The 11,318-nt window shown below is 37.3% G+C and overlaps 2 protein-coding genes across 2 annotated transcripts in view; one reads left to right on the forward strand and one right to left on the reverse strand.

Annotated features, from left to right (window-relative positions):
- Positions 1-8,398, forward strand: part of LOC104785212 (ABC transporter A family member 1-like) — a 14,451-nt gene extending 6,053 nt beyond the window's left edge. Inside the window, exons 17-40 of the mRNA XM_010510386.2 lie at positions 10-108; positions 187-371; positions 810-864; positions 950-1,021; positions 1,306-2,007; positions 2,379-2,557; positions 2,980-3,190; positions 3,485-3,568; positions 3,680-3,721; positions 3,821-3,917; positions 4,013-4,140; positions 4,260-4,364; positions 4,444-4,590; positions 5,543-5,806; positions 5,884-6,019; positions 6,153-6,232; positions 6,320-6,427; positions 6,680-6,830; positions 6,964-7,100; positions 7,186-7,260; positions 7,349-7,652; positions 7,745-7,878; positions 7,959-8,020; positions 8,116-8,398. Of these exons, the coding sequence (XP_010508688.1) occupies positions 10-108; positions 187-371; positions 810-864; positions 950-1,021; positions 1,306-2,007; positions 2,379-2,557; positions 2,980-3,190; positions 3,485-3,568; positions 3,680-3,721; positions 3,821-3,917; positions 4,013-4,140; positions 4,260-4,364; positions 4,444-4,590; positions 5,543-5,806; positions 5,884-6,019; positions 6,153-6,232; positions 6,320-6,427; positions 6,680-6,830; positions 6,964-7,100; positions 7,186-7,260; positions 7,349-7,652; positions 7,745-7,878; positions 7,959-8,020; positions 8,116-8,197 (3,639 nt within the window). The 3' untranslated portion in view covers positions 8,198-8,398. The remainder of the gene's footprint in view (positions 1-9; positions 109-186; positions 372-809; positions 865-949; positions 1,022-1,305; positions 2,008-2,378; positions 2,558-2,979; positions 3,191-3,484; positions 3,569-3,679; positions 3,722-3,820; positions 3,918-4,012; positions 4,141-4,259; positions 4,365-4,443; positions 4,591-5,542; positions 5,807-5,883; positions 6,020-6,152; positions 6,233-6,319; positions 6,428-6,679; positions 6,831-6,963; positions 7,101-7,185; positions 7,261-7,348; positions 7,653-7,744; positions 7,879-7,958; positions 8,021-8,115) is intronic.
- On the reverse strand, positions 9,074-10,427 carry LOC104785213 (heat stress transcription factor B-3-like). Its single transcript, XM_010510387.2, has 2 exons — positions 9,963-10,427; positions 9,074-9,591 (listed from the first exon to the last, which is right to left on the reverse strand). The coding sequence occupies exons 1-2, from the start codon at positions 10,275-10,277 to the stop codon at positions 9,154-9,156; spliced, it is 753 nt and encodes a 250-aa protein (XP_010508689.1). The 5' UTR covers positions 10,278-10,427; the 3' UTR covers positions 9,074-9,153.

An 11,318-nucleotide genomic window follows, 5' to 3' on the forward strand; every position in this document is an offset into this window, starting at 1 on the left:
TTCTTCCAGGTGGGATTGTCTGATAAAATTAGTACACTTGTACGGGCACTTTCCGGAGGCATGAAGAGGAAATTGTCACTTGGAATCGCATTGATAGGTAACAGTAAGGTGAGAAGGAAACACAAAGACATCTTATTTCGTATGTTTCTTCTAGTTAGTTGTCGTTGAATATGCTTCATCTTTCAGGTGATCATTCTCGATGAACCAACCAGTGGAATGGATCCGTACTCAATGCGTCTTACATGGCAGTTAATTAAGAAAATTAAAAAGGGTAGAATAATATTGTTGACAACACATTCCATGGATGAAGCTGAAGAACTTGGAGATCGGATAGGAATCATGGCTAACGGGTCTCTTAAGTGTTGTGGCAGGTTAAGTGTTTCTAAACGACTCTTGACTTTTTCTGTAGCTTGTCCTTCTTTTCGTTTTTTATTTAATATAATTCATTTAAAGTTAGGAAGAACAACGATGCATTTGTTAAGGCATGCTAATAACACAAATTATACCAAGCATTCACACCATGGGATTGCTTAATTTGAGTTAGTTACTATGAAGTGATATGATTGAGTTGGTTTTTTCAAATAGTTGCTCATGACTCGTAGAAGGTGTTTTGATTTGGTGTTGATGGTCAGACATTTTTTTTTTTTAAAGAAAAGATTCCCCAAGCTTATGCTATCTGTCTAGACATATTAAAGTGCTTCAGAAGTAAAGAAAAATTGTCTCTTTTTCAGAAGTATAGTTTTCCGAATTTCTAGTTAACCATTAAGCACTTAACCAATTATTTTTGGGGGCTTTTTATGGCTAAGCAGTTCGATTTTCCTGAAGCATCACTATGGGGTTGGGTACACTCTTACGCTTGTAAAGGTTTGTTTGAATTCTTTTCATTTTCGTCAATGTTTTTAATATTTATATTTAGGACATCTTTAACCGGTGGTAATCTATGTTTTAGACTTCTCCTGCTGTCTCTGTTGCCGCACGTATAGTTCATCGTCACATTCCATCAGCAACCTGTGTGAGTGAGGTATATTACTTACATTCTCTAAGGAGATTGAGAGCATCTGAACAACTAATACATTTCATGAAAGAAAGAGTCTGCCTTGCTGCATGCTGTGATACTTTGCAAAGGTCCAAAGCTTCTAGAATAGAGCATCTTTTAGTTAATATCTTCCAATTGTGACCTGAGTTCCTAAAAATTGGATATTATAGCATATTTATGGCTGCAGATATTTCCCCTAGAGTAATTTGTTACCACTTTTATATAAGTTTAAATTTCTTGCGTAATCTTTGTAAGTGATGATTGTCCAGGTGGGAAACGAAATTTCTTTCAAGCTTCCTTTGGCTTCCTTGCCTTGTTTTGAAAACATGTTCAGAGAAATCGAAAGTTGCATGAAGAATTCTGTTGACAGATCTAAGATTAGTGAGATTGATGGCTCAGATTATCCTGGTATTCAGAGTTATGGTATATCTGTCACGACACTTGAAGAGGTGTTTCTGAGAGTTGCTGGTTGTAACTTAGATATCGAGGAGAAGCAGGAGGAGATATTTGTCTCTCCTGATACCAAGGCTTCTCTGTTATGCATTGGATCTGATCAGAAAAGTATTATGCAACCTAAGTTGCTATCAAGTTGTAATGAGGGCGCTGGAGTTATAATTACCTCAGTTGCAAAAGCTTGCAGATTAATAGTTGCTGCAGTTTGGACTTTCATTGGATTCATCAGCATGCAATGTTGTGGTTGTTCCATTATATCTAGGTCAATGTTTTGGCGGCATTGCAAAGCATTGTTTATAAAAAGAGCAAGATCTGCTTACAGAGACCGCAAAACAGTGGCATTCCAGTTCATCATCCCAGCAGTTTTCTTGCTTTTTGGCCTTCTTTTTCTTCAGCTCAAGCCACATCCTGATCAGAAATCCATAACTTTGACAACTGCATATTTTAATCCTCTCCTGAGCGGCAACGGTGGTGGTGGTCCGATTCCTTTTGATCTGTCTGAGCCAATTGCCAAAGAGGTCCGTTGAGTCCCATTTATATTTTGTGATTTCTCTGAATGGCATGTTCTCGCAGTTTGAATAAAATTAGGTGGCATGTTATTTTACTCGCTCTAGTAACTATCACAGTAATCCTGGTAAATCAAAATTGATTTAAACTCTCTTAACTTCTACACAGGCATAAGAAAACTAATTGCTTGCTGACATATTCGTTTCACTATTTGAGTTACTGGATGTAAAGGGTTTGCTCTTATGCAGCTGTCAAGCAAGCACTAGTTATGTTACACATTCAATTGTTAATTTGTGCTTACATGATTTTGATCATAGTGCACAATAGTTGAGTTCATACCCAAATATTGTTTGTGTTCAATTTTTTTCTTCGATGCATGCAGGTTGCACAATATATCGAAGGAGGCTGGATTCAGCCCTTGAGGAATACTTCATATCAATTTCCTAATCCAAAAGAGGCATTGGCTGATGCAATTGATGCAGCAGGTCCCACGTTGGGGCCCACCCTGCTTTCAATGAGCGAATATCTGATGTCTAGTTTTGATCAGTCCTACCAGTCAAGGTATGTATAGGTCACTAACAGATTCGTGTTTTGTTATATTTTGCTGCCTTCTAGTATTCGGTTCCCCTGTTTTTTGCTAGAAGTGAGGGCTTAAGTTCTCATGATTTAACGTATGCATTTAAAGTTGGGAGGGCCCTTTGCCTCATCGATTTGTGCCAATCTGAAAGATGCATTGGTCATATAAATTTCTGCTTTTAAAGTTATGTATGATTTTCTTGTTTCGTAATATCTAAATGAACATATTTTTTTTATTCTGCTGAGACATGACTTACACTGTTATTAATCAAAGAGTTAACATTTTTTTAGACAAAACGTTATTTTCTTTACATTTAACTTTCCTACGTTGGTGATCTCTTTGAGAATGTTACAGAGTACTATTTTATGTACTGACTTTGCTAAATGCTACTTGTGAGTGTCTTTAGGTATGGGGCAATTTTAATGGATGGCCAGCATCCAGATGGAAGTTTAGGATACACCGTGTTACACAATGGTACTTGTCAGCATGCTGGTCCAATCTACATCAATGTTATGCATGCTTCGATTCTCCGACTTGCTACGGGTAACAAGAATATGACAATTCAAACCCGAAACCATCCTTTGCCCCCAACAAAAACTCAGCACATACAGCGTCATGTATGTCTTTCTTTTTAAAGTAGTTCCCTCTCTGTGGTATCAATATTATATTTATTGAAATTATGTTCAGTTTGAGCGATAGGTTAGAGTTGATTGGATCCCTCAAACTGATTGTCAGTAAGAGGGAACCAATGTAAAAGTCTGAGCAAAAATCGACAGGCTTCTACCTTATTTTTCCTCGGACACAAAATAGCAGATTCTAATGTCCCTGTCTTCTCCTCTCAAAATTGTTTTCTTCGTATCAACAAAATGTCACGAACCAGTAGTTTTGATCTTATTTTCTTTTCAATGCAGGATTTGGATGCCTTTTCCGCTGCAATTATTGTTAACATTGCGTTCTCATTCATCCCGGCCTCCTTTGCTGTTCCAATTGTTAAGGTATGTATGTAAAGTCAAACCTCAAGTAGTTTTGGCATAATGTATTTTTTTAGTGCTACTTTTATCAGTAATTTGTTCTGAATCTCTCTGTATGGATTTTATTTTATTCAGGAGCGGGAGGTGAAAGCAAAGCATCAACAGCTTATTAGTGGGGTAAAATTTTCTCTGGAATACCAAATATAAGCATGTTATCAGTCCCAGTTTCTTACTTTTAATCCTAAAATTGGCCTCATGATCATTTATGGCTTGCAGGTTTCTGTTCTTTCATACTGGTTATCAACATACATATGGGATTTCATCAGTTTCTTATTTCCGTCAACATTTGCAATGATCCTCTTCTATGCTTTTGGTAAGTTGGTTTTTTATTTTCATTTGCATTTGAACTTCTATTTCATTGTACTACTTTGCTATAAACTTACTGAAATGATTGATTTCTTTCCTTAGGTCTGGAACAATTTATTGGAATAGGTCGGTTTCTTCCGACTATCATTATGCTCCTGGAGTATGGCTTGGCAATTGCATCATCAACATACTGTCTTACGTTTTTCTTCACCGAGCATAGCATGGCTCAGGCAACTTCTAGCTACCCTATGCTCTTACCCATATTGTTTTTGTTTTTTCTTTTTCCTCAGTTACTTCATACTGTTAGAGGTTTTTTACTGATGGATAGGTGTTTTTGCTGTAATCGCAGAATGTTATTCTTATGGTCCACTTCTTCTCTGGTCTTATCCTTATGGTTATCTCATTTGTTATGGGCCTTATTCCAGCAACTGCTAGTGCAAATTTATATCTGAAGGTGTGGAATCTTCTAATTTCTTGACCTCGGTGAGCCTTGAAAAGACTAGGAACTGATTCTTTTTCGTATGCTTCTACAGAACTTCTTCAGATTATCGCCAGGATTTTGCTTCTCTGATGGATTGGCTTCATTAGCACTTCTAAGGCAGGGAATCAAAGACAAATCTAGTCATGGGGTGTTCGAATGGAATGTCACTGGAGCGTCCATCTGTTACCTGGGTTTGGAGGTTAGAGTCTTCCATGTTCTTCAACAATTTTTTCCCTACTTCTTTGAAAACCTGAGAAAATGGATCCATCATATGCTACTGTTGTTATTTTTTCATGGGATAGACACAAAATTATAGTTGATTTATATTATAGCGACATGAAGTATAACTGAAATTATATTTGACAGAGTATATTCTACTTCCTTGTGACGCTTGCGCTTGAGCTCGTGCCTGTCCAAAAGGTGATGTCGTTCTCAATTGGGGAGTGGTGGCAGAATTTCAAAGCTTTCAAGCAAGGTGCTGGTTCTAGTTATACAGAGCCACTTCTCAAGGATTCGACTGGAGCCGTTTCCGCTGATATGGAGGATGACATAGACGTGCAAGAGGAAAGAGACAGGGTGATGTCGGGGTCGACAGACAACACCATGCTCTACTTACAGAACCTGAGGAAGGTATTAAAGCCTACTCTTTTAGCCAAGAGTTAACAGAGATTCTCCTCTCTTTTTTTCTTAAGTACTACTGTTTCAGGTATATCCTGGTGGCAAACATCAGAGCCCAAAAGTAGCTGTACAGTCTTTGACTTTCTCGGTCCAAGCAGGAGAATGTTTTGGCTTTTTAGGGACGAATGGAGCTGGGAAGACTACTACCTTGTCTATGTTATCTGGTATGTTGTGATTCCTTGGTATTTGGAAACTATTCGTGGAGCTGTTATCTAAAATACTTAGTGACAGCTAAATAAACAACTGNGTCATGGGGTGTTCGAATGGAATGTCACTGGAGCGTCCATCTGTTACCTGGGTTTGGAGGTTAGAGTCTTCCATGTTCTTCAACAATTTTTTCCCTACTTCTTTGAAAACCTGAGAAAATGGATCCATCATATGCTACTGTTGTTATTTTTTCATGGGATAGACACAAAATTATAGTTGATTTATATTATAGCGACATGAAGTATAACTGAAATTATATTTGACAGAGTATATTCTACTTCCTTGTGACGCTTGCGCTTGAGCTCGTGCCTGTCCAAAAGGTGATGTCGTTCTCAATTGGGGAGTGGTGGCAGAATTTCAAAGCTTTCAAGCAAGGTGCTGGTTCTAGTTATACAGAGCCACTTCTCAAGGATTCGACTGGAGCCGTTTCCGCTGATATGGAGGATGACATAGACGTGCAAGAGGAAAGAGACAGGGTGATGTCGGGGTTGACAGACAACACCATGCTCTACTTACAGAACCTGAGGAAGGTATTAAAGCCTACTCTTTTTAGCCAAGAGTTAACAGATATTCGCCTCTCTTTTTTCTGAAAGTACTACTGTTTCAGGTATATCCTGGTGGCAAACATCAGAGCCCAAAAGTAGCTGTACAGTCTTTGACTTTCTCGGTCCAAGCAGGAGAATGTTTTGGCTTTTTAGGGACGAATGGAGCTGGGAAGACTACTACCTTGTCTATGTTATCTGGTATATTGTGATTCCTTGGTGTTTGGAAACTATTCGTGGAGCTGTTATCTTAAATACTTAATGACAGCTAAATAAACAACTGCAATTTCTGAAGCAATAGCATTGACTATTTTCACTTCTTTGGGTGTAACAGGAGAAGAAACCCCAACTAGTGGAACTGCCTTCGTCTTTGGCAAAGACATAGTAGCGAGTCCCAAATCTATCCGTCAGCATGTATGTCAATTCATTGACTTTACCAATCTCACTGAGTCCGTAGAATTAACATTAAATGTTTGAATCTGTTTTGTCTCTCCTACTCAGATTGGCTACTGCCCCCAGTTTGATGCTTTATTCGAGTATTTGACTGTGAAGGAGCACCTTGAACTATATGCAAGGATCAAAGGAGTAGTTGATCATAGAATTGATAATGTAAGTGGTACATATTCAGATTTGACTTTTGATGCTTGCTTACACGTCTTGATGAGTTCTGTGATTCCCCAATAGTAGTATAGGTTTTGGCCAAGTTAAATACCTACACAACATTGGAACAAAATCATCTTTCTCTACTGTCTAGGATAAGATTCAAAAATATATCCAAAATCACAACTATACTATTAGGTATATATCTAACTAGTGGAAATTCCTAATTGGATAATTCTGATATGTATTATCTAATTACAGGTGGTTATGGAAAAGTTAGTCGAGTTTGACTTGTTAAAACATTCGCACAAGCCATCCTTCACGCTTAGCGGCGGAAACAAGCGCAAACTATCCGTTGCTATTGCAATGATTGGAGATCCTCCTATTGTCATCCTCGATGAACCATCTACAGGTATAACCAAATCAAAATTTTGGCTGACTTGCCTGACCAGTTGGAATTTGGAATCACTAACGAGGACTTCCTCTCTGTTCTACACTAGCTCTTAGCTACTCAAGTTTTTGGTGTTTTTTGTTAAATGCTTCAGGTATGGATCCTGTTGCCAAAAGATTCATGTGGGATGTGATATCCCGCTTGTCGACAAGGAGTGGAAAGACAGCGGTCATTCTGACTACTCATAGCATGAATGAAGCTCAAGCACTTTGCACTAGGATCGGGATCATGGTATTTTCTTAACTCCTTTTGAACTCCTTAGGGCGTTAGATTTTAAATCTTTCAACCTCACAGAACCACACTCCTCAAATTACAGGTAGGAGGCCGCCTAAGATGCATAGGTAGTCCGCAACACTTAAAGACACGCTACGGAAACCACCTTGAGTTAGAGGTACTTTTTTACAATGCTGTTTTGTTTCAATGGTAGGAAGGATCATTTTTCAAAGCTTGTGCATAATGTTGGCTGTCTTACAAATTAGGTCAAACCCAACGAAGTCAGCACTGTGGAATTGGAGAACTTTTGCCAAATGATTCAGCAGTGGCTTTTTAACGTTCCTACGCAGCCTAGAAGTTTACTGGGCGATCTCGAAGTTTGTATAGGCGTCTCTGACTCTATTACTCCTGATACGGCTTCAGCATCAGAAATCAGTTTGTCTCCAGAAATGGTACAAAGCATTGCCAAGTTTCTTGGTAATGAGCAGAGAGTGAGTACTCTAGTACCTCCCATGCCTGAGGAAAATGTGCGACTCGATGACCAGTTATCAGAGCAGCTGTTTCGAGATGGTACGAGCACACATGTTACATACTTTTTTAGATTTTGCCTTGTTTCACGAATTGTAGCATAAAATATGTTTTCTCCGTTTGATGCTGAACAGGTGGTATTCCACTTCCAATATTTGCCGAGTGGTGGCTAACCAAAGAAAAGTTTTCAGCCTTGGATTGTTTCATACAATCTTCGTTCCCCGGTGCAACATTCAAAAGCTGCAATGGACTGAGTATTAAGTACCAGGTAATTAAACACAAAATCCCATTGGCTCTAAGATCGCTCTTGGATTTGTGCTCAATGTTTCTCTGTGGGTTATCTTGCAGTTGCCATTTGGAGAAGGAGGATTGTCACTTGCGGATGCATTTGGACACCTTGAAAGAAACCGGTAAGACATTCTTCTCTTAACTGTTTATACTCCATGATCCACACAAATCAGTCTTTGTAAGTCTGAGGAAAGAAATTTGCTTCTTTCTATGGCAGGAATCGGTTGGGAATAGCTGAATACAGCATAAGTCAATCCACACTTGAGACCATATTCAATCATTTTGCAGCTAACTCATAACCAGTGATCTGTCATACTGATACCATTATTGCGGCTTGTATAATCAAAACCCTTCGTGGCCACAGCCCGAAGAGATATCTAATCAAAGTCATAATCTTATTTTTACCCAACATGGTTGTAAATATGGTATATAGATGAGAAAACTGTGCTCTTCATGTTTATATATACACGATGTTTCATAGTTTGACCATGATGAAACTTTATCAATATACAACACAAAATCCGAAATTTGTCGGACATGCTTTGATCTTGCATGTCTTAAAAGATTATATATATGCAAACTTGTAAGAATCTTTGAGAAAAACTGTATTAATCATTAGGAATAAATGCTAGGAAGATCTCAAACGTATTGTTCAAACATAGTAAGACAGTTGAGGTAGTTTTCTATATGGAAATTTGAATCTTACTACCACCCCACACATTGTTATAGATTATGTAATAATGATTGATCCAGTAATCGTTAGAATTACCAGATAACATAGTCAAATGATGAATCGTATGTAAGCCACACACATTGTTAGATGATTTAAGTTAGATGAGAAATCAGTAACCAGACAACATAATTAAATGCATTGATTATCTATCTTCCCATGACAAATTTATCTCCAAGAACCTGCCAAGTGAACCCAAAAACAACAAATAGATTAACCTAAATAAGGATTCTCTCGAAAGATAAGCAGTGTAAAAGAAGTTAGGGTTTCCGGGATACCCCAACTCGCAGTAACTAGTAAGTATATGAGAAACTGTGCTCTTAATTTATATGTCTACCTATACACTAATACACACGATATACCATGTTTTGAACACGAAGCTTAATCAATACAACACAGTCAGAATCCGAGATTTTTCGGACATATGTAATTCTGATCTTGCATGTCTTAAAAGAGTACTATATATAGTGATGTAAAACTTGTAACAATTAATCTGAAGAAATTGGTTTCATATAGCGATTTTTTTCATTCAAGTTTTACTCCGAACAACTTAAGCCCATCATCTTCTTCATTAGCATCCTCATCGGTTTCATCTTCGTCGTCTTCTCCTCTGTATCTCTCCACCAACTCCATAAGCTGCTTGCATTTCTTCTTGGTTTTCCCGAGTTCTGAGCTTAATAACTCGTTTTCATTCTTCAAGCATTTGTTTTCGTCGAGTAATGCAGTGTATACAAAAGACGAGGAAGTGGAGGAAGACCGTTGATCCTCGTGGTGATGCTCAACCCCAAGCGGTTGATGATCTTCTTGATTCACCGTCGTTGTTGGTACAACCTGATGATGAGACTTGTTGCGTGACCAATGTTGGCTTTTCCTTCTTCGGATATTGCTCATAAGCTCTCTTTGCCCTTTTTGGAACATCTCATTACTAAATTCCCATCTTATCGTCGTTACTTTTCGAAATCCCTATAAGATTTTTGTAACCACTCATCAATGCCATTATGCAAATCCTCGTACATACAAACCCCTATATATACAAGTGTTATTCCTCAATGAAAATATTACTTTATATATTAACTAACATGTTAATTAGAGAAATATTATGCTATTCAGCCTATTCTTTTTTTTTAAAACGTTATTATATATTTAGAAAAATAACACTCGCTATGTGTTTATACTTGATAGCAGAGGAAAAAGGTGTAGTCATTTTATCATTCACCCAAGTTGATAATTGTTCATGGTTCAATTACCCAAGAAAATATTTTAGGGCTAGTAAACTCAAACAAACATAAATACGGTTATAACTGCTTAATTGAAAGAGTAGAGCATAGACGTACGTAAGTATTGAGCTGGCGAACGAAGCTAGAGAAGTTGCAATGCTTGAAAAGTGTTGGTAAAAGATCTCTAGCGAACTCCGCCGGCTGCCACACGACGAAGCCAGTTCCGTCTTCGTTCCAAGATATAACCTCGTCTGTTGTCGGATCCTCCACCACTTGGTAGGTCTTTACCAAGAACGGTGGCGGTGGAGGAGGCGGCGGCTGTGGTTCCGCCGTGGATGTTGGCTTTCCGATCATAATGCCCAACGGCAAACGCTCCTCGTCGTCGTTATAAATGTTATCGTTACACCGTAAATGATCACCAGCATCTTCCATAGTCGAGAAGTGTTATTCTTGAACAGAACAAATAGTAGAAGATCTCAAACTAGAAAGACGTAACACGACTCCACAGAAAGAGATAGAGACGTTACTTAAATTTAATAAGGTGGTTGAGACAAGAATATAAATACTTTGAACCTTTTTCAAGGAACATACGTTTCTAACATGCATATAATCATGATGCATATACTTACACACAATTGTATTGTGAATATTTTGTTAAAATTATAAGAAAAACGATGTTTGATGTGATGTAATTAACCATTGATATTTGATCATATTTACGTTGGATCCACCAAATTTTTTTTCTCCAACACAAAACGCTTGTCTCTAACAGGTTTAGGCTAACACTTTTGCTTTTGATTTTTGTATAGCTAATATTGAATTTTAATACGTGATTTGTTAATTTTAACAGGGAAACTGCATTAGTTGCATTACCAACCGAGTTATAATATTGTCAATATATGTTTAGTAGTAACGTGTATGTTTGATTAGACATATAGGAAACAAAAGAAAATGATTATATATTATACAAGAAAAATAAATCACGAGTTATAGTGTGAATCCACATATATTTATGTATGTTGGTAAAATAGGATATTGTGATATGAAGCAACTAGTTTGGACCCCTTTTAGGTGTGGTGGTACTATCAATTTACTAAAACGATGAACGCAAATCATGCATATTATTCATCATGTTTACCTATATTTGTAAGATTGTGTTTGTGCTCATGAGTAATAAAGTACCAATTTTTTTTTAAAAAATCTATAATATAAAAATATGAACAATTTATACAGCAAAAAAACATCACACTTATGAAAAATACCACATAGATGAAGTTATATTCTTAAGCAAATCCTTTTTAATAGTATTTTAAAAGTGATAGGAAATTTGGTATTTCATATATTAAGAATATACACAATTATGGTCTTGCTTCCTTATAATTAGCTTTCTTGTTTTATAGGAGCATGTAAATTGATCATTTTTCAAACTTGATGACTATCTTTTTGACTTTTTCATGCTTTGTACGTTACTTT

The sequence above is a fragment of the Camelina sativa genome, chromosome 5 (assembly GCF_000633955.1).
Source record: "Camelina sativa cultivar DH55 chromosome 5, Cs, whole genome shotgun sequence".
NCBI classification, from domain to species: domain Eukaryota; kingdom Viridiplantae; phylum Streptophyta; class Magnoliopsida; order Brassicales; family Brassicaceae; genus Camelina; species Camelina sativa.

What these genes read in the sequence shown, in the direction of transcription:
- LOC104785213 (XM_010510387.2), bottom strand. Translation starts at nt 10,277, where the DNA reads ATGGAAGATGCTGGTGATCATTTACGGTGTAACGATAACATTTATAAC. An exon ending in TTCGCCAGCTCAATACTTAC is followed by an intron (nt 9,592 to 9,962) that starts GTACGTCTATGC and finishes AAAATCTTATAG; the next exon opens with GGATTTCGAAAAGTAACGAC.